At 43.5% G+C, this 23,551-nt stretch overlaps 1 protein-coding gene across 1 annotated transcript in view; it reads left to right on the forward strand.

The window, feature by feature from the left end:
* The window catches only part of cdk6 (cyclin-dependent kinase 6), a 64,318-nt gene that overhangs the window by 34,488 nt on the left and 6,279 nt on the right, over positions 1-23,551 (forward strand). Inside the window, exons 4-6 of the mRNA XM_007259796.4 lie at positions 10,271-10,380; positions 22,823-22,873; positions 22,987-23,122. Of these exons, the coding sequence (XP_007259858.2) occupies positions 10,271-10,380; positions 22,823-22,873; positions 22,987-23,122 (297 nt within the window). The remainder of the gene's footprint in view (positions 1-10,270; positions 10,381-22,822; positions 22,874-22,986; positions 23,123-23,551) is intronic.

Here is a 23,551-nt window from a genome sequence, read left to right on the forward strand (position 1 = left end):
CAAGCTTGAGAAAAACGGATATATACTTCAACTGCGGTTCTTCCTAGAAGTCGTGCAGCACCCCCCCCCCCCCCAGAAAAAGCTGCTTGTGTACTTAGCTTAACATCAATGGTTACATACAAAACACACACTGGAAATCTGAGTTTAAAATGATCATCATCAGTCATTTCTAAACATAGATTAGAATATCTGAGGTACCATGTTCTCCAGCCCCCGTGTCTATATGTATGTAATGAGTCAGTTAGTGCTGGGCTGAACTGTAAGGAACTCTACAGCACCAAGGGTCATTAACAACCACTGTCTGAATGAGTGTCTGTTTTTTAATGATGAGAGTGGAAGAGAGTGTCTGTGGGGGCAGGGAGAGAGTGGGGTAAAGAGTGGCTATTTTAGAATGTCTCTGGTGAGGTCACATGAGAACAGAAAGACAAAAAGTTCATCTTTGACTTCCTCTCCAGTTCCGCTTAATCAGGAAGACTAAGATGAGAAAGTGTCCGTGTAGTGCATGCTACCCACCACTAAATATAGCTTACTTCACACAAAAACATGAGGTAAATTGAATTCTACTGACACTTAAATTGCATCGCCACCTTGAATTAGGTGTAGTGTAGTGTAGAGTCAGGTTGCGAAACCCTTCAGCCCGCCAGTGGTATTTGAGTCAGACTATCAAGGTGGCGCTTAGCATCAGAATTACAATGCATCAAACCCTAAAGCGCTCATATGCTACTTTTTTCTGAAGTCAGCTTACAAACATTAGTTTTTAGTGCTGCTTTTATGCCTACTGATTTTTTAGCTGGGTCAGAATCAAAACAGGTGTGAAAGGTGCCACTTCTCAAAAGACAAAAATTACAAACAAAAGAGGTTGTCTCGGTACAGATTAACTAAACCATGTTCTGGTTTGTTGGTAGTGAGAAAAAACTTTGATAATTAACAACTAAAAGAAATAAAAGGAATCTAAGGGTAATCTACTATTATCATTTACATGCACTTAAAGAGAGTCAGATTCTAACAGGAATGTGGCAGAATTTGGGACCTGAAACACCTAAAAAAAGGCAACTTACCAAACTGAGAACACAAACATATTAGATGCACACCCTTCTACAAATCACTAAATGCCAGGTATATAGAGATGCAGCTCATGCAGATGATGATGACAGAATGTAGCTATGTTTCTTTGTGCACACCCTAAATGAAAATGTGAAACCAAAACCAAATGTATACAGTGTAACAAACACGTGTACCTTGGTTCGGACTTCGGTCTTTGGTTCATATTCTAACCTTTCTTCATCTATATGAATTAAAAAGATTGTAATGATACTGCAGCAATTATGTATATAAATGATCATTACAACATAAAATTTACTTGTGAGTTATGGTGACCAAAGCCCACCGTCTGTGAAATATAATGATCTTAAGGTTGATCAATTGCTGAATATGTGACTTTCATCCCTGCACACTCATTACTATGTGACACTATGTGTCTCTGCACACTCGTGCTAAAACTCTTCGTGAGCTGGTGGGTAGATTCTTTAATAGATTTCAGATTTCCCCAAGACTACAGACATTTTGCACGTGAACCAGCAGGCTAAACTGTTACCGCTACAGTAAACAGGTGGAGGTGTGTAAATCTGAGTATGATTGTAATTTTACAACAATCCCAAATTAGCCATGGGCTGTTTTTTGCATCATACTTTCCATATATGGAAAACTTAGATGGGTCTAAGGTCTCATTTTTATTTATAATTCAAGTAATTTTGTCCATGGTGGCCCATTAAACCAAACATTGCTAACTCCTAGCTGCATAACTCTTGAATCAGATTCCTTATGCAGTGTATCCTGTGTGTGTGTGTGTGTCACTGGATCACAGATTACTCTAATTAGTGTCTAATCAGTGGCGTGTGGTCTGTCTGTCTGCTCGCAGCTTCATTCCCACACCAGCACTCATTAGTAGTGACGCGCTCTCTGCGCTGCGTCCGCTGGCACCGTGCCAGTTCGCCTCACGTTTTACAGTACACGCCCCTGATCGACGCCCCAGGCTTTGCTTACAAACACAGGGGCGGCTGATTTGGCTGATAAGCCGGAGGGTTTCTGGGCCCGGAGCCCGCGGGGAGGACAGCATGCCGGAGAGGGAAAGCACCTGGAAGCCGTCCACTTTCTGGAGCAGGGTCACTGAGTTTCGTCTGGAGGCTCTCCCTACTGTAGCTGTTAACAGTGCGCCTCTGCTGCGCAAATGTCGTCTAGCCAGGCCTCACTTGGAGCTGGAAGGCTCTGACGCTGGCCTGCTGGATAGGATGTCACTGAGTTTAAGGACTAAACGTAGTTTTTATTGATAGTTTGGTAAGAAATCTAGATATTTTGCTGTTTTTGCCATTAGCCAGAATACAGTCAATCAGCTATGTTTTCAAGTCAAGTCTAGTCAAGAGTCGAGAGGCTTTTATTGTCATTACATCTGAGTACAGGTAAATCACAGTGTAACGAAATTACTTTCCTCCGGAACCATGGTGCAACGTGGAACAACAATACACTAGACAAACATAAAATGCAACAAAGAACTATAACAATACAAAAAATACAATAAATACAACAGACAAGACAATATAACAGACAGGATAGTGCAGTACTGATACAGTACAATGAATTATGCGTGGTAGAATAAGGTGCAGGGATATGTAACATACTGTAACATATAGAACATACAGAAATACAGCAGTTACTTTCTATATATATATAATCTATATAAAATTATATGTATAAAATCTACTTTTATCTACTTTTATGTCAAAAGTATAAGACTACCTTTATAAAGGGTTTATAAATGGTTTACAATTAGTTTATTCATGGTTACTAATTAGGTTGTAAATGCCTTAAAATTCATAAATAATCAGTTATAAAACATACGTAATAAGGGCATCAATATAGATGTGGATTTCACTGTGGGTTCACTATTTGGCAAACTACAGGTCATTGTTGCCCTTTCTATGTACCGTATTTTTCGGACTATAAGGCGCACTTAAAAACTTTTAATTTTCACAAAAATTGACAGTGCGTCTTATAATACGGTGCGCCTTTTGTATGGATTTTACCCGTCAGGTTGTAAGGAGCAGTAAACACGCACTCGGTGCAGCGTTATAGAGAGTTTCAGTGCTATACAGAGTCCAGAGCCGTGCAGCTCCGAGGCTGAGCAGCAATAGCATTAGCTAGCTTATTCACTGTTCAGAGATCAGTATTATCTAAATTATCTAAAGTAAACACACACTCCGTGCAGAGCCGTGCAGCTCCGTGGCTGGAGCAGCAATAGCATTAGCTAGATGCTAACCGCTAAGCTAGCTAGCTTTTTCACTGTTCAGAGATCAGTATTATCTAAATTTAGTACTTTTAATACTGCTGGAGCAGTATTATTAGAGTTAGATGCTAATCGCTAAGCGTTCACCGTTCAGAGGTGAGTTATCAGCCTGTAAGTCTGTGCTGCTTTGCCTGGCTAGCATTAGCTAGATGCTAAGCGCTAACTCTCTCAGAGGTGAGTTTTATCAGCCTGTAATCTGCTTGTTTACCGTGTTAAAACAAGCTACGGGGGACGAATCGCTAGCTAATATCTCACTGTCTTACCAGAACACGCAGGATTACTCAGTGTAACGCTGTCGTTTAAGTTTGGGTTAACTTTACTAGTTTAGGGGACTAGCTAGCGTGCTAGCGGATAGCTATGCTAACGCTGGTGCAGCAAGCCTTAGTGGACATCTGGAAATCTAAGCTTACTGTAAATAAACTAGAGAATGTTGCACTACAGCACTATATATGGTGACACAGTGATACAGGAAGTAGAGCTCTGTTGAGGCTATTCCTCACAGCATTCAGGGACACGTTCATAACATGTTTGGTTATTGTAATTTCACTGCTCGTACTCATTAAAGCACAGTGAACAAATGGAGTATTGTTCCTATCTATAACCAAACATCCGGACTTTATCAAACGGAGTTCATCAGCGCTGGAATGCGAATAACAAGTGAGTGGGATGCAAATACATTGATGAGCAGCCCGCTGCCGCAGATCCATGATTAAGTGCACTATTGAGAGCAAAGAGAGCGAGAGATAAACCCACAAGGCTGAGAATGGATGTACATTGCCCCGTCGCAAACTGTGACTATGTGGCCACACATGCGGAGGCAGCAGTGGTGGCAGCGATGCTGAACGTTCACGCGACCACTCACGCTGCAGCCCCCAGAGAACCACATCTTAACGCTAAGGCAGAGAAGCTAAAGCGACCCTCCATCGCGTTGGCAGGGACGGCTGAGACGTGGTCATACTTTCTAACCCGCTGGGCCGAATACAAACGGGGCACTAAATTAACCGGCTCCGATGTCGTCACGCAACTACTCGAGTGCTGCGAGGAGGATTTAAGAAAAGACCTCACCCGTGCAGCAGGTAGGAGCCTCGTGGACAGTGAGGAAAAGGATGTTCTCACAGCTATGAGAGTGCTTGCTGTCCGTGCAGAGAACACAATGGTGGCTCGGGTAGCCCTATCCAAAATGCGGCAGGGACACGAGGAGCCCGTTAGGTCGTTCCACGCTCGCTTAAAGGGGCAGGCAGACACATGCAAGTATGAAATGAAGTGCACCAAAGAGGGTTGCGGCCAAGTTAACGACTTTACAGAGGAAATATTACGTGATGTGATAGCCCGAGGCATAGCAGACCAAGAGATACAGCTTGATTTACTGGGCGAGAAAAATCAAGATATGCCGTTGAAAGACATGATAGAGTACATCGAAGCTAAAGAATCAGGAAAGCGCTCCGTTTCGCGCCTGCTTGACCCCCAAAGCACAGACTCAATCAGCAGTTCATATCGGCGAGGGAAACAGCAGGATGTCCGCAACAAGGGTAGCCAAAGACAAGAAAGAATGAAGGTGAAACCCGAGGGGATCTGCATCTATTGTGGTGAGACAGGCCATGGCAAGACACCACAGTGGCGTATCCGACGCATTGAATGCGCCGCGTATGGCAAGACGTGTCGGAAATGCAGCCGCCAAAATCACCTTGACAAGGTCTGCCTGGGTGGTCGTCCATCTAGACCCCCACCAGAAGAAGTTGACGGGGTGTACGGGGAACAGCAGACGACAGTGGTCAGCGAATTATGCACACTCACCGTGGACAGTGCCGACAACGAAACGTGCACGCTGCCCTTAGCCCACCACCTGTATGACGACATGTGCGACAAGTGGATGAAGCGCCCATCTAACCCACAGCCATACATCCGTCTTACCCTTACCGTTGAGCGTGAGGATTACGAAGCACTAGGTCTGACTCTTAGGAAGCACACCCGCACTGTGACCCTACCTGCCATGGCCGACACAGGTTGCCAGAGCTGTCTTATCGGTATCAAGGTTGCCCAGCAGCTGGGTCTAAGCACCGACGACCTCATCCCGGTGTCCATGGCCATGAGAGCCGCTAACAATGAGGGGATACGCATCCTCGGGGCCGCCATTGTTAGGTTTGCCGGCGACAGCAGTGACACCCGGAGGTTGGAAACGCGTCAGATCGCATACGTGACGGACACCTCGGATCGCATATTCCTCTCCCGTGCAGCCTGCGTGGACCTTGGTATGATATCGGACAAGTTCCCAACACTCGGTGAGGTCAACCTGGCGACCTCAGACCCGTGTGATTGCCCGCGTCGTGCAGAGCCACCGACCAAGCCTACCACGCTCCCCATGCCAGCTACGATGGCCAACAGGGAGGCCTTAAAGGGGCACCTCCTAAAACTGTATGCTCAGAGCACATTCAACACGTGCCCTCACCAACCCCTACCAAGAATGTCTGGTCCACCACTTCGACTCATGCTCGAGGACGACACGATGCCAGTGGCCCACCACACCCCCATCCCGGTGGCCATACACTGGCAGAGCGAGGTGAAGGCCGGCCTCGACCAGGACGTTCGCCTTGGCGTGCTGGAGGAGGTGCCCATTGGCACACCAGTGACATGGTGTCATCGCATGGTGATATGTGCAAAAAAGAACGGCAAGCCGCGGCGTACGGTTGACTTCCAAGCCCTGAACAAGCATGCCCTCCGCGAGACCCACCACACGCAGTCCCCATTTCACCAGGCGAGGCAGGTCCCCAGCGGGAAATATAAAACTGTGTTCGACGCCTGGAATGGCTACCACAGTGTCCCATTGCACGAGGATGACCGCCACAAAACGACATTCATCACCCCGTGGGGGAGGTACCGGTACCTTTCAGCCCCGCAGGGGTACATAGCATCGGGGGATGGTTACTCACGACGCTACGATGAGGTGGTCGCGGACATTACCAACAAAACCAAGTGTGTGGATGACGCATTGCTATGGGCCGACACTATCGAGGAGGCCTATTTCCAGGCAGTGCAATGGCTAGACATCTGCGGCAGGAACGGCATCATCCTCAACCCGGACAAGTTCGTCTTCGCCTCTCCCACTGTGGACTTCGCTGGCTTCACCATCACCATGACCGACGTACGGCCATGCAGTCGTTACCTGGACGCAATCAGAGACTTTCCCCGACCACGTAACGTCACTGATGTCAGATCCTGGTTTGGTCTGGTCAACCAGGTGGCCTACGCCTTCAGTATGGCTGAGCGCATGCAACCATTCCGGAGGCTCCTGCAGAATGGTGTGCGCTTCGAGTGGTCCTCGGAGCTGGAAGAGGTCTTCCGCGAGTCCAAAGAGACAATCGTACGGGAGATAGAGCGCGGTGTCCGCATTTTTGACAAGTCCAAACCCACATGCCTCGCCACGGACTGGTCGAAAGAGGGAGTCGGCTTCTGGCTGTTCCAAAAACATTGCCGGTGCATGCCAGTCAAGCCACTCTGCTGCACTGACGGCTGGAAGGTGACCTTGGTTGGCAGCAGGTTCACCCACGCTGCTGAGTCCAGGTACGCGCCTATTGAGGGCGAAGCACTCGCCGTCGCCGACGCCTTGGATAAGGCCCGCTACTTCGTCCTGGGCTGCAAGGACCTCATTGTGGCTGTAGACCACAAGCCATTGCTTAAGCTCCTCGGAGACAGGGCACTCGATGACATACCCAACCCTCGCCTCAGGAACCTCAAAGAAAAGACCCTGCGCTACCACTTTCGCATCATACATGTCCCCGGCATGAAGAACAGGGCAGCAGACGCCATGTCGCGCAGACCGGTTGGCACGCCTTGTCCGTCGCCCATGGATCTCCCGGACGACCTTGCCGCCATGGTGACCCACTTCTCGCCCAGCGCACACGCTGACGTTCTGTCTCTCATACGACGGACAGGGCCCGCAGATGATGACGATGACGGTGACCTGACCTGGTGCGCTGCAGGGCTTGAGTCACTACGATCTGTGACATGGGACCGTGTCAGGGAGTCCACCAGCAGTGACGATGACATGCGTGCGCTGGAGGAGCTGGCGGCTGACAGCTTTCCCACATCCAGGGCGGGGATGCCCGTGGCACTCCGTGGTTTCTACCAGTACCGCGAGGACATCACATCTGCCGATGGGGTGATCCTGTACAGAGACAGGGTGGTGATACCACCCTCCCTGCGCAGCGAAGTGCTGGACGCCCTGCACGCTGCTCACCAGGGTGTTTCCATGATGACCGCCCGTGCAGAATCGTCCGTGTTCTGGCCGGGCATGTCGGCCGATATCCTTGCCACTCGGAATGGCTGCGAACACTGTCATCGGATGGCGCCCTCTCAGCCTGCGGCGCCGCCGACCCCCCCCGTATTGCCCGTGTACCCCTTTCAAGCTGTGTGCGCTGACTTTTTCATGCACAGAGGTGTACACTACCTTGTGATTGTAGACCGTTACTCTAACTGGCCGGTCATATCCAAGTCGACGGGTGGCGCCGCAGACCTCATATGCCACTTGCGCCGGGCCTTTGCTACGTATGGGACGCCTGAGGAACTGGCGTCTGATGGGGGGCCCGAGTTCACCTCTGCCGACACCAGATCCTTTCTGCATAGATGGGGCGTGCACCACCGCCTTGCGTCGGTGGCCTTTCCCCACAGCAACTGCCGTGCTGAGATTGGGGTCAAAACGATGAAGCGGCTCATCACGGACAACACGGGCCCGAACGGAGAACTGGACACTGACTCCGTTCAGAGGGCAATACTGCATTACCGCAACACGCCTGACCCCGACATGAGACTCTCCCCCGCTATGTGCGTTTTCGGTCGACCAATCAGGGACTTCATCCCAATTCCGCCCGGGAGGTACAGGCCCCACGTTACGTGGCGTGAGACATTATCACTGAGGGAGGCGGCCCTGCGCCAACGCCACATCCGTGCAGCTGTCAATTGGGCGGAGCACACGAAACGCCTGCTGCCCCTCAAAGTGGGGGACTTTGTGCGTGTGCAGAATCAGACAGGGCCTCATCCCAACAAGTGGGACAAGACTGGCCGTGTCGTTGAGGTGCGCCAGCATGATCAGTATGTGGTCAGGATTGATGGCTCAGGCAGGGTCTCCCCTAGGAACCGGAGATTCCTGCGTAAATTCTTCCCTATTCACAACGACCAGCCCACCTCCCGGTCTATCCACGACGACCTGGCTGCCCGCGCTGGCACCCCACTGCCTGCCGTCCCACTTCTAATGCCTGACCCTCTGGGTACCCGGGCGATGCCTGCGACAGGGTTGGAACCCCCCTTGTCTATGCAGTCCACCTCGCCCCTTGCTTCACCTCCCATGGGCGTTTCCCGGCCCTCTGAGCGGCCTCATACGCCTGTGGCCTTGGCCCAAGTTGCCCCCTTGGCACCGTCACCTGCTTCTACAGCTCCTGAGGCTGCCCCGCCTTCGTCGCCTGACTTACCCCCTGCGACAGGCCCACGCAGATCCACACGGTCGCCCGGCACGCCCGCCTGGCACAAGGACTATGTTGTGGGGTAGTCTTTCTTTGGGTTTTTGGGTGTAGCACAGTTGGCTTGCTTTACTGCCTTGTTTGTTATATGTTTCTGCAGTTTTTTGCTGTTATTACATTGTCCCTGCGTTTGTTATTTTTCAGCCTTTGTTTACATGTTAAAGGCTCGGGGGGAGATAGAGAATGTTGCACTACAGCACTATATATGGTGACACAGTGATACAGGAAGTAGAGCTCTGTTGAGGCTATTCCTCACAGCATTCAGGGACACGTTCATAACATGTTTGGTTATTGTAATTTCACTGCTCGTACTCATTAAAGCACAGTGAACAAATGGAGTATTGTTCCTATCTATAAACTGAAGCACGTTACTCACCCAAATAAACAGTTTTCAGGAGAGGAATCTGTGTAGATTAATATCCAGCACTCGTTTGACTTTGAAAGAGATTTGTATACTGAGACGCTCCACCGGCAAGACACCCCCCCCCCCCCGTGGGGGAAGGGAAACATGGCGCCACCCCTGTTCACTTTGATATAGGCACCCTTTCTAGTGTCACTTAACGCGCCTTATAATGCGATGCGCCCTATGTATGGAAAAATACCAGAAAATAGGCGTTCTTTGATAGTGCGTCTTATAATACGGTGCGCCTTATAGTCCGAAAAATACGGTATGTGTTATAACTGATTATTAATGATTTTTAAGGCATCTACAACCTAATTAGTAATCATTAATAAACTAATTGTAAACCATTTATAAACCCTTTATAAAGTAGTCTTATTTTAAAGTGGTACCAAAGTAAGTCTGTTAGATCATTTTGGACATCAGTGTCTAAAATAATAGTTTGATTGTTTTGAAAGATTTTCATTTTTGCCAAACTGTCGCTTTAAGGACTGTAAGATTCTGGCATGAGAAAAGGAAAGAGACAGATTTAGAGTTTCAATGGCCTGTTTGTTGGTAAACCATTGAAGGCCAAAGGCCCTGGGTTCCATAGAGGCACATGGAGACCACGAGAGAGGTCCCCAATGGCTTGCTGTGGAAATTTTGCACGATCTTGGTATACCAGAACAGGAACATAGAGCCTTGCATTGCCTGATGTGATTTCAAACATTACGTAACCCGTAGCATTTTTGTATCCTCCACATCGGAGCACTGTATGTCCGTTGTTACTTTTGCTCACTAATAAGGTAAACCAATCAAGAAAGACAGAATTGTTGGCCTTATTCTCTATTATAGTTGAAATTATGAAGATATGTCTTCCTGAAAAACAAATACAAACATAATTTGAACAGATCCTGCATTGCAAAACACTTTTGAATAGTGAAAATATGTAAGCAGGTTTTGAAGAGTATCGTAAGACCCATTTCAGGCTTCAGCATATATACTTAATTTCTTGTCTGCTTATTTGTGTGTGATTTTCAGGTGGTCACACTATGGTATCGAGCTCCAGAAGTGCTGCTGCAGTCCAGCTATGCTACCCCAGTGGATCTGTGGAGTGTGGGCTGCATCTTTGCTGAGATGTTCAGGAGAAGGTGAGACATGCATTCCAACACAGAACTTCTCGCCCACTCCTACCCTTTTCACCCCTCTCCTCACAAACGTTTCAACCGCCACAGATTTGAATGAGATTAAAAATTACACTTATGGCTTTTGCAGGGTGTCGCTGTCACATTCACATGGACCATAAAGAACAAGTCAAGCCTGGGTGACCTGATTGCTCAGTCTTACCTCCTCTTATGTGTCACTTTCTAATGTTTGCTCAGAAAAAGACACAAAAGCAGCCATTCAGTCTCTCACTCTTGGGTAAAAGTTTGGCCAGTATTCAAATGAACACATTTTTCCCCTTACCCCAGATGTAGTCAGTCAGCTAAGTGTCCTACGCTCCTTTTGCTCTGGGGCTATGTTAATGACAAAAAATAGAAGTTGACTCCTCACCAAATGGCATTGTGCAAACTGTATGTGTAGATCATTGCACACTTGCATCAAACCATGTCAGGCGGTTTATTTATTTTACATAGCATTGATGGATAGAGATGTGTACAGGTACTGATAGTATTTAAAATGATTTTTTCTATTTAAAGTTTTATTGGTTTCAAACTAATTGCAACATACCGTAAAATAGCACATTTATCAATCTCAACAAGCAAACAAAAAACATTTGTTGGTAGCACACCAAAGATAAAAGACCAGTGTTATAAGCACTAAAAGATTCTATGAAATAAATACAGCAATAAAAACAGAAGTATAAGAAATATTACACAGCTATAAGTAAATAAAAAATAGGCACCTATGATTCATATATATTTAGATCTAAAGAATACAGTTGAGCAGATTAATACAAATACTATTTTTAAATTTTTAAACTAAATACTACTTAAACTTGGCAAAGTAGTAGATAAAATCATTTTATCTTCTGCATTAATTAATAGGCAAGAAAACAATTTTACTTTCATGGAAGGAGCCACAGCCCCCTCTTCAATTGTATGGAAAAACAGTTTAATGGAAAATGTTTTGATGGAACAAGTGTCCTATTCTTTTAACCCAAAATATAAATTCTACTATGAAATGTGGGACACATTAGTAGAATATTTATATCTAACTTACTATTCAAAATGATAAATGAACACTCAGTTTATATAGTGCTGTTTTACAACAAGACAAAGGAGTCCAGTTCTCCCACTGGACATACTGGTAAAAACAGATCATTTAACAATATACCTTTTTTAATGTTTTGCAATTCATGCAAGAGTGTCTATTATATTGTACTCATGCAAACGTAAGTACCTAAACAAGGATAGGTATTCTAGTTGATTGTATTTTGGTTCCAAAACAATTTAATTAATATGTATTTCTCTTGTAACCTACCACATTTCCACTTTGTCACCAGCACCCAACACTGTATTGATATTCCTTTGTTATTTTAAATGCATACATATTATATATGCATATATGCATAACATATTTCTTTAGGTGCTGATACATTTTTGACACACTAATTTTGTCCCTTATAGTTTTTCCTTCCATGTAGTTAACCATATATTCATTCATTTGTCTTGTCAAAATTAGCTTGAATGTAAATTCCTATTGCTCTTTTTTGTACGCATGTAGCGGTATATATTTTTAACATTTAAATGTCCTAAACACTTTTCTTTTGGTGCACACACTCCTATGGGTGATTGCAATGGTCATGAGCCAAACCAGATCTATCCTTAATGCACACTCGGTATGAAATAAAGCAGGTTGGCAATACTTCGCAAAGTATAGAAATATGCGAAATGCAAACAGCTGAATAGTTCGAATTTGGTGACATGAATGGCTGACCGCAAACATATGATTATGACGTGAGCGTACATCAGGTTTAAGTGGCTGTTCTCCAGTATATTAGCCTCAATCCTCATATATTGCTATAAAAGACTTTGTCAGTGTCAGACTGTCTGTTGCCTCAGCCGTTTGCAGCTGATATTGTGCATGCATTTCTGACTAAAGACCTGAAATGGACATTTTTGTCTCTGGAGTGAAATTCATCAAGCTTGTTTTGAAGGATTTGGGTCAGACGGTGTTCTCAGAACAACACAATACAAGCTGTCGCAGGCATTTTTATTGTTCGTGCACGGTTTCACAATGTGTGGTGAGCATAAGGAATGTAGAAAGAGCTCTTTAAATGCCCTTTTCTTCATCCTGACCACATTTTCTTAGTCGGTTGTTAAACAGTTGGGGAAATGCTCTTACTGTTTGCTGTGGTTGCAGAAGGCATTTGAGGCCACTGGGTGCCATGTTCCTCAATGGTGGATGCAAAAAAATCTCTTTACTTCTGCTCAGATGACTCAGACATGTTTGCAATAACTGTTGATCTGTATTTTAACTTCAGCACTTTATCTTCTAACAGCATGGAACAGATTTGCCATTGATATGTGGATCTACTTTAGCCTCCTCAGACCTTGCAATTATTTTGGTCCACTGTAGTAGACATGGGAATGGGACCCTTTTAAGTCACGACTCATTAATGCAACATCTTTGAATCTTACTGTACAGACAAGAGGATATCCCAGGATGTCCAATGAGATCTCAATTGTGGGGATCTGGTCAACAGAGCACAGAGGCTTTCTTTTTAAAGTGACAGCAATCAAATTCAGATTTAACAGCAACAGTTTGGGCAAGGGATTTTTTGCAGATATTATGTTTCTTTTGCTAATATATATATATATTTTTAATATTTATTAAACCTAAAAAAAAAATTAAAAACCTAAAACTACAGGTTTTATTCAGTGTCCTCTGTAGTGAACAACATAACCTCCATTTTTACCCAGTGTCGGTACCTTCAAATCCTTTTATTCAGATCTGTGAAGCAGGTTTATGCAAATGTTTAAGAGCATGCAAACCAGCAGGATGTGCACATGTCTGGAAGAAGCCTTTATGTGTTCAGATTAATTTCCTTCAACCTTATGCTCATGAAAAACAAAGACATCTAAACAAAAAAAAATTACAAAACCATTACATAACCGCTTCATTACGAAACCAAGAAATACCCAATGTTTGCTGAATGGGACATGCCATAATTTTTTTTTTTTTTTTTCGCTGCAACACTTCTTATAACTTAAATAATCTAAAGTCAATAAATATTATCAGGAGGATATAAGTACCTGTCTTAATGCACACAGTTGGCAGTATAATTGTAATGTACATGAAGCAAACCAGATGCACGCCTAATGCATGCTCGGTATGCAACTAAGCAATTGGCAATACTTTGCAAAGAGAGACAGACAAGGACTAGCATTTATACAAACATGCAAAATACAAACATTTAAGCTGGACCATATGGGCTTCCTCTGAATAACTGACTGCTGACATATAATCATGATGAGAAGGTTTGTGCAGTAATAGAAAAGAGTAAGCACAACAATAGCATACGATACGCATATTTCAAAGCACAATCATGTGCAAATCATGTGCAGGGTTCTCCCTGTCACTACAATTGGTAGTCAGGTCTCAGGAGAATATAAGTGTCTGTTGAGAAGCAGGTATTTAAGCGTGCCAACAGCAAACCCAACCTGCTGTCTTAATTTCCTTCCCCTAACCACCACCGACGAGACACGGCCCTACTGTATAACGGCAGGAACACCCCAGGTGGGTTTCAGGCCATAATAATAAAACTGTGTGTATGTGTGTGCAGAGTGTAACCAATATACACCGGGGTAGCGGTGGTGCACGTGTGTTTCCTACACATCAGTACTGCGGCTGATGGCTGGCCGATTGTCCCTCATTGTGTGGAGGAGGATGCGTGGGCTGATGTCTTCCTCCCCACACTTGCAGAGGGTGTCTGTGTGTGTGATAGGATGAGGAGGGAGAGGTGTGTGTATGTGTGTGTGTGTATGATGTGGGAGTACAGATCCACTGCACACATCCTGTGTTTCAGATCCTTACAGGCCCACCTGTCTGTTTACTCATGCGGACCTCTATCCGGCATCTGCTTATGAGCTCCAAGCCCAAAAGATATCTGATATATTTATAAGTATATATAATAAAAAGCCAGAGTCTGATAAGTAAGGTGTAGTAGCTAAAGAGTTGCAATGCCCAGTAACCTGTGACTCTGGGGAGTTCAGAGTCTGGAGTTGGGAAATGCATATGTTGGGGTCTGATTTACTTTACCAAACTAATCACAGAATTTAAAAGCACTTCCTGAGTGGAAGTGGGTGTGTCAGAGCAGGAAAGCTCTAGATTTGCCAATGTAAAGCCATGTCTTAAAGCCAAGGATGAGGCCCAGGAAGGCCCATTTCTTTACTGGTAAATGGGTGAAAAAAAGGCAGATAGAGCTATGACACCAGATCTTGTAATGAGTTGTAAATTTTATTTCAGGGCTTTTAAAAGCTTAAAATCTCAAACGGGTTATTTATAGTAAATATTGAATAGTTCATAGAAGATAGTAAATATTTCCTAGTAGAAACTAAGTAATTAATTTTAGAAAGGGTCATTCATAGCACATAAATAGTCTATGGTAGGTACTGAATAATGCATAAAGGAGTATGAATAATTCATGAAGAGGTATGAATAATTCAAGTATGTGCCCAGAAGTTCATGGGGATATAAAATTACTAATGGTGAATACAAAATCATTCAAACTGACTAATTAGAAGCAGTTACTAAAAAAATATAGTTGATACTCAGTAATTCATATTGATGCTGAGTAATTCATAATGATTACACGGGTGCATAATTAATAGTAAGAACCAAATAATGATGGTTCGTGTGGAATAATTAATCGTAGATGCATAATAATCAGAACAGGTATCAAGTAATAGACATACTATGCATACTAAACAGTTTATAGTTCAGTCGATACTGAATAGTTCCTAGTGGAAATTAAATAATTTCAAATTATACTGAACAAACTTAGTTGATACATAAAATTCATAGTAGATACTGAATAGTTTAGAGGGTATATTGAATAATTGATGGCAGATACTAAATTATTCATATGTACAGTGCCCTCCATAATTATTGGCACACGTGGTTAAGATGTGTTCTTTAGCTTCTCATAAATTGAGTTTTGTTCAAAATAATATAGGACCACGATGGAAAAAAAGAGTAAAATACAACCTTTAACTCAAGTGAATTTATTCAGTAGGAAAAAAATCCCACATTAAGAAATAATTATTTAACATCAAATCATGTGTGCCACAATTATTAGCACCCCTGATGTTAATACTTTGTACAACCCCCTTTTGCCAACAAAACAGCACCTAATCTTCTCCTGTAATGTTTCACATCTTTGACCATTCCTCTTTGCACATTCTCTCTAAATCATCCAACGACCTGGGTCCTCTCCTCTGCACTCTCCTCTTCAGCTCACCCCACAGGTTTTCAATGGGGTTGAGGTCTGGGGACTGAGATGGCCATGGGAGGAGCTTGATTCTGTGTGCGGTGAACCATTTCTGTGTAGATTTGGCCACATGTTTAGGGTCATTATCTTGCTGAAAGACCCAGTGACGACCCATCTTCAGCTTTCGGGCAGAAGCCACCAGATTTTGTTTTAAAATGTCCTGGTATTTTAGAGCATTCATGATGCCATGCACCCTAACAAGGTTCCCAGGGCCTTTAGAAGAGAAACAGGCCCACAGCATCACTGATCCCCCGCCGTATTTCACAGTGGGCATGAGGTGCTTTTCTGCATACTAAGCTCTTGTGTTACGCCAGACCCACTTAGAGCATGTGTTGCCAAAAAGCTCTATCTTTGTTTCATCTGACCAAAGCACACGGTCCCAGTTGAAGTCATAGTACCGCTTAGCAAACTCCAAACGTTTGCGTTTATGATTGTGAGTGAGAAATGGTTTCTTCCGTGCATGCCTCCCAAACAAGCTTGTTGGCATGTAGATAGCGCCTGATGGTTGTTTTGGAGACTTTGTGACCCCAAGAAGCTACCATTTGTTGCAATTCTGTAACAGTGAGCTTTGGAGAACTTTTTATTTCATTATCATCCTCCTCACTGATAGATAGATATGGACAGGTGTAGGCGAGTAGCGATTTTCTTGTAGCCATTGCCTGACTTGTGAAGGTCAACACACATCTGCCTCACTTGAATGGTATGTTCCTTTGTCTTTCCCATGTTGAAGATAAATGGCCTCTGTGTCACGTCATATTTATACCCCAGGGAAACAGGAAGTTGTGAATTACTAATTAAATGTTCCTACATACTCTGATCAACTTCGTAAACTACTGTAGAAGTGACAGAATTAAATACTTTTATTAAATTTATTTCCTAAGAATTGTTAGGGGTGCCAATAATTGTGGAACAGGTGATTTTATGAAGAATAATTATTTCTTAGTCAGGGATTTTATTTCCCCCTTAAAATTTACTTGAGTTAAAGGTTGGACTTTACTTTTTTTCCCATCGTGGTCCTATATTATTTTGAACAAAATAATGAGAAGCTAAAGAACACATCTTAACCAGGGGTGCCAATAATTATGGAGGGCACTGTATATGTATGCTTAAGAAATCATGTCATATACTGAATAATACGTAGTAGATATTAAATAGTTTATGACAGAAACTGACTACTTACTAAATAGTGTCAGGTCTTTAGTCTGTCTGCTTCTTATGTCTGTGTTATTCTCAGGTCTGTGTTTCATTCCCAGTGTTTTTCCACTCACCTGTGTTCATTTGTAGCTCCGCCCCTTCGTCCCAGGTGTTTCCTGTTTCCTGTGTGTGTGCACCTCTATTTAAGGTCCGTGTTCCATTTCCCCGGTGTCGATCCTTGTACGTTTATCGTCTGTCAGTGCTCCATGTTTTCCCAAGTTTCTTCAGTCCTGTTTTCGGTAAATCCCTGTGTATTTTGTTTTTGTTTTCGTTAATAAATCCCTTTTTGTTTGCATTTGCGTCCGCCTCCGCGTCCTCCCTGCACCCGCACCTGACAAATAGCAGATAGCAGATACTGGATAATTCATAATAGATACTGAATATGCCACAGAAGATAATGGATCATTCATAATAGATACTAAATAATTACCACTGTTGACTGGGTGACATTGAGGTTTATTAGCATTATTAACATTTGTTACCATTCAGACTGGAACATATATATATACATGTTAATGGAAGCTCATAGAAATATGGATAGCCAATCAGAGTGTGACTAAGTTTATGGCATACCGCACAAGTATCATATATGTGTGCTAATAATCAAAATCTTCAGTATAAATCAGGTTGCCTGTTTGTTTTGTAGCTGACAACAAAAAAAGCACTGAGACATGCAGGGCAGGGGTGCTCCAATAGAACTGGTTTTGTAGGGTTGGGGTTGGGAAAGCCTGCTGTAGAGTGATCTTCAGACTGACAGTAGGGTAAAAACACTGCCAATTGGGACAGGAGGTCAGAAACCGGGCCTGGATGAAGGAGTGCTAGGTTAGGTCATCAGCTTGTGTGTAATGTGAGGTGCTGTACCGGTACGGCTCTCTCTTTCTCTCTCTGACACAATGCCCTGTAAAAAACTACTGTGCTGGCCTCCTGGCCCACCTCCAAGAGTGCCTGAGGGCGGAAGGGAGGCACTTTGATCCCTGCTAACAGTGCGCCTCCTTTCTCTCTCTTCTGGAGGTGATTAAGAATATGTTTTAAAAGGCCACCTGTTGCAGATTAAAAGGCACCTGGGAGCAGCCTTTCCAAGACTTCCACTGTGATCTGTGAGAAGGGTACTAAGCCACCAGGGCCAAGTCAATAATGGAGGTTTAAGAATGTTGTGGCTTATTAAAGAAGTTGCTTTACTTTCGATTGAAATGCATTCTGCTAATTATGGTGCACTCTAAAAAACAGAGGTACGGTATAAGAACTTTTTTGTACTCAAAGGTACACTCTTCATAATTGTACCCTTAAAGGTACAATATTGGTCTTTACAGGGTCACATGTTACCTCTAAATTACTAAGTCATCCCTAACAGCAATAAGTACAGATTTGTACCATTTAACCAGGCAAAAGATACATTCAGGATTCTGTATCACTGTACTAATAAACAATATATATTTTAATTGCACATTTTATATTAGAAAGCCAGACCATTTTGGTTCATCAAGTTCTTGACAAATATTCAGTTGATAATAGTCTTTATAATCTTTATAATCTTTACTGGTACAAAAAAACATGCGTACAAAAAAGGACTTTCACTGAAAGGTACTTTTTGTACCTCAGTATAAGGTACAGCCCCAGAAACAAGCTTTGTACTCTTTTAAGTACAAATCTGTACTTATTTTCTTAGTGTGCATCAGGTAAAATGGTCAAAATGCGTTGTTTACAGATTTTACACACTTTTTAGTGACCTACTGTATTCCCAACACTGGTCTGAACAGTCCACGCTCCTAAACTGATGTGCGTGCACAAAAGAACAATGCTACACATGAAGTTTTATGTGGTTTTATCTTCTCCAGCATAACAAGAGCTGTCAAGGAGCTGTCCAATGTTTGACACTCAGAGTATGTTTCCTGGTTTCTTTAAACTTTCTTATATTTTGAATTTTCTTTTGACCATGCACTCATGTTCTGTAGCCATGTTCAGACATTTCTTTATAAATTTGTTCAAAAACTTGCTTGTGATATATGCCCTCTTATTAGGTTTTAACATAGACATCACCCTAGATATTTACCTTGGACTGTTACCTTGCCACCTACCAATAAAAACTTCCCTCAATGTCCACTTCCATTTCCCTATTCCCTATTCCTCATTAAATGTCTTAAAGTGCATTACTGCAAATCAGATATATTAATAGACACCTTAGTTCTATTAGGATATCCAACAGACCTTCATGTTTTTTAGGTAGAAAGTTTAATTTACTACTTACCCACCTGATAAACAACTGAGCAAAAACAAAACAAAAAAGCTATAGGATAACTGGTAATTCATGCAACCTCAACTGTGACGTTTGTTGTTTGCCTACCTTCTACATTCGACAGCTAAGAAAAAACTAAGCACGGTCTGATAAAGTTCTTTCCATCAAGGCACATCGTAAGAAAGGTGGTGTTTCTTGCTCTAGAGGCCACTGTATTATGGCATCACAGCAAGACAAGCAGAGCAGACATGTTTACAACAGATGTAGCGACGCTTCCCTTTTCCTTTAGGCCAAAGTGCTCCTTTAATGTGGTGGGATTTATTATATAGATCAAACAGTAGGTGCTCAAGCATGCAGCATGGGCATGCTCGCTGCACTCTATGCTGCGGTGAGTTCAGCGGAACATACGGTTGAGGCTAAGTGGGAATTTGATCTCCATGCAAGTCTGTATCTGCATCTCGCAGATGGTGGAATGATTAGTCATCACACTTATGAATGACTGCGAAAGTGCTGTTTGCATTCCACTGATCCAAGGGTCGAACATGTTACGTTAGCTCGGCCTGATTTAGAAGGCGTTCACATCCGTGTTTACTTTCTCACAATGCGTTCAGATGTACAAGAATATGTGTGTCTCTGTGTGTGTGTGTGTTTGTGTAGGTCGGTGTTCTTCAAACATTTATACTGGCCTCTATCTCATTCTATTCTCATTCTCGCACTCATTTTCACTTTCTCTCTCTCCCTCTGTTCACATATACCCATATGCACACTCACACTCTCAAGCATTCCAGAGGCTATCAGAGTGGAATGTGGATGGAGAGACTGGCACTTGGAGTGTGACTCAGCTGCGTGTGCTGGCCTGGCTGTGCCCACTCACTCAGGAAGCCTGCCCACAGCATAATATCAGCCTTGTGCAAAAAGCCCCTACTTCTACTTCATTCAGACTAACAAGTAGCCCTGGGAGCGAAGAGAGAACGCAGCTCCAGAGAATTTCAGCCATACTTGTTTTGGCATGACATCGCTTTAGGCATTTTTCTCCCTGCTGTTACAAAATAGAACTGGTTTTGTCCGTTTTGCCCAGTTAGACTGTGAAAAAGCTTTACAAGTTTCACATTTCAAACCCACGGATTTCTCTCCGAGCCTGAGAGAATGAATGGCGAGCCTCATCGCAGCTCATAAATGACAGACGTTTGAAAAACACTGATAATTTCATCATCTTAAGTTTTCACTTCTGGCTTGTGAAGAATGTTTAGCATCTGAATCGCACTGTGACGTGAAGAGTGTTCGGCCCTAAATTACGACCTAATGGCTGACAGGCGGTAAGACTTTCTGACAGGATAATTGCTCTGTGTCAGAAGCAGTGGGCAAAGTGCAGCGTATGTGTGTTTGGGACTAATCTTCGAGTCAGAAAGAGCTTTGCGTGAGGTGACGGAAGGCGATTTATGAGTGGATGGGGTAAGACGAGGCACGGAGCGAGCACGTGCTCCCAGCTGCCTCTTTGTCTCTTTACAGTTGAAAGTCAGTTGAGGTCCGCAGGGCCGAGGGATGAAGGGCCTCGTGCTCTGGCTTGTTTTGCTGGAGTAGAGCGATCTCTGGTGGCTGTGGAGAGCATTGCAGGTGCATTTCATTACTGCAGTATGGTCTCCAGCACTCTACACTCTACTCTCTTAAAAAGAAGGGTGCTTCAAATGGTGCTTTAAGCGATGCTATAGAAGAAACACTTTTGTTGGAATGAAGAACCATGTTTGTAATAGAGGTGTGTGAGGTTGAAAAAAACTTTTAAAGGTTTAAAGTAGTTCTGTAATTATAGAACTACTTTAATTCTGGTATCACTTAAAGAGCCAGTGTACCTCCTTTTATTATAAGAGCTAATTTAAATTGCCATCCAGTTAATTAGCTGTTGAATAATGTAGTGGATAACATAGTCAGTCTGTACACACAATTGCTCATTCAGACCATACTGCCAATAATGAGTTAAGTTAATTGTAAGTTCTACAATTTCCTATCATTATTAATTACTTTAGATATACTAAATATAGTAAATGATACAAAGCCAAATACAAAGTGTCCCATGACTTTTGCAATGGCCCATGGGAGCTAAAGAACACTGCACTGATCTGCAGGATACGTGTGCTGTGCTTTCTGCATTGAATGTTGATGTGATTACTGTCAGAGGTGCTTGTTAGTTTGCACAGACAAGATCACTACCAACACTGCACTGTTGACTTGGGAGGTAATGCCTTTAATGATGTATGCCCAGTACATATGTGACCCTGTGTATTAGGGAATGTTAATTACTTGCACAACTTTGGAAATGTAGTTCCCATCCATGTGGCGCCAACTATCAGGCCTCACTCAGACACTGATAACTAATGTCACATTGCCATGAACTCGCTGACCAGTTTTCAGTCTTATTCACAAGATAACACCTCACAGTGTATAGAGGTTTGGCCAATCCCAAGCCATCCATTGGGGTAATAGGCCAGTTTTTGTGCAGTTACCCCATGACGTATGGTATCTCAATGTATGTTAAAAATACAGTGCAGTTAGGAGTGTGTTAATCCATAATGTAGTTTAAGTTAAAGGTTTAATTTAGTTCATTTTCTGCTGCAGCTAAAATAAGAAGTGACTTAAAATGCAATTTAGATCATAATGTTAGCAATAAACATCATCCCAGACTAAAAGCTTTTTAGCATAGCCATTAACATGTTACTGCATCCAGTAACATTACAGTAATATGATATAAAACACACACACACATACACAGTTCCATACAGTACAATATATTGTATTGTTACATTCCCAAACAATAACAGGATTCAGTCAGTAGTAGAGTTTCTGCAGTGTGTGAATGGTGAATAGCTGGGCTTAGCTTACTAGAGCTGCTCTCAGCCTCTTTCTCACAAATTGACTCGTTCTTTCACACGGCTCATTGCCGTCCACCCCTCCCCACATGCATTACACATGCTCACACACACACACAAGGCCATATAGACAGCCAGGGCAGACGCCAGGGATAAATAGCGCACCCCCTCCTTGTGCCCCCTCTGGCGGTGGATGTGGTTTGGAGACGGGGGCCTGAGCTGGTTTTGCTGGAATTTGTGCACGTGCCAAAGGGAAGCATGCCCACCCATGGGCCTTTTTTAATGGGCATAAAGCTGCAGCAAGTCTGTCTGTCTCTCTCTTTTTCTATCTCACACATGTTGTAAAAAAGCATTCAGTTCATTCCTGTTTCTCCCTCTTTCTTCTCCCACTCTCTGCTCTCCCAGCTCACAATCAGCCCAGCCAGGAAACTACAGCATTTACAGTAGATCTGCTCATTACATCAGTGCTGCTGTAAGACCTAGCTGACCCAGTCCACAGCGAGGGGACTTTTCCTTTCTTTATCTCTCTTTCTATTCCTTTCTTCATTCCTCTTTTAGCTTTCTCGTTCTCTCGGTTTTTGTCATAAAGAGAAAAGAGAATGGGGAGATTCCTGTTTTCATGAGCACAACATGTGCGAAGGCCACTGGGTTGAAGTGTTTATAGAGTAAACATTATGACCGAGTATGAGTTGGGTATGATGTGGCACCCAGAGTGTTCAAACTAAGGGGCAGTTATCAGTCACCCTGCAAGTATATTCTTGTGTTATGAGTCAGATGCCAACAGCCCTTATTGTATCTCTCTCTTTTAGACCCCTTTTCCGTGGGAACTCAGATGTCGACCAGCTAGGCAAGATTTTTGAGTGAGTACCATTCTTTCGTCTTTATTAGGAATGCCTTTATACATATTAATAAGTACAAATAATAAAGTAATGCTGCTAATAACTTATATCAATGGCAATGTTGTTGATTACAGTGTGGTTGGAGTCCCTTCGGTTGAAGACTGGCCCCAGGAAGTGGGCTTGCCTCAGAGTGCCTTCACCCCTCGTCATCCCCAGCCCATCGAGGACCTGGTGCCAGACATGGATGAGCTCGCCAAATCCCTCTTACTCGTAAGTTTAAACCTTTAGCATGGGTGCGTGCAAAGCGTAGGTCCCTCCCCCTCCATGCCCCATTTACACTGATGTACCTGGGCTGCATCCGAATTCTTAGTATTTGATCACCGACAGTGGTTTCCACGAAAGATGATAAATGGAAGATGTTCTTAATAGACAGGGGGGTGTATAAGTGTTACAACCCCAAAATAGGAGTAAACTAGGTCATACATTAAAACAAAAAGTAGGCCAATGCCAACCTAACCACCAAACCAAGATACCACAGGCAAAAGTTAGAGTTAGATGGCAAAACCCCAGCATTTAATTTATTTTAACTTGTCCGTATTTAACTTACCATCTTTAAAAGTGATTTTTTTAGTCATAGTAGACTAAAATGGGGGAAAGTAGGGGATGCATGAATAGTTATTAAAATAAGAAGGTGACAAA

Source organism: Astyanax mexicanus, chromosome 3, assembly GCF_023375975.1.
Source record: "Astyanax mexicanus isolate ESR-SI-001 chromosome 3, AstMex3_surface, whole genome shotgun sequence".
NCBI classification, from domain to species: Eukaryota; Metazoa; Chordata; class Actinopteri; order Characiformes; family Acestrorhamphidae; genus Astyanax; species Astyanax mexicanus.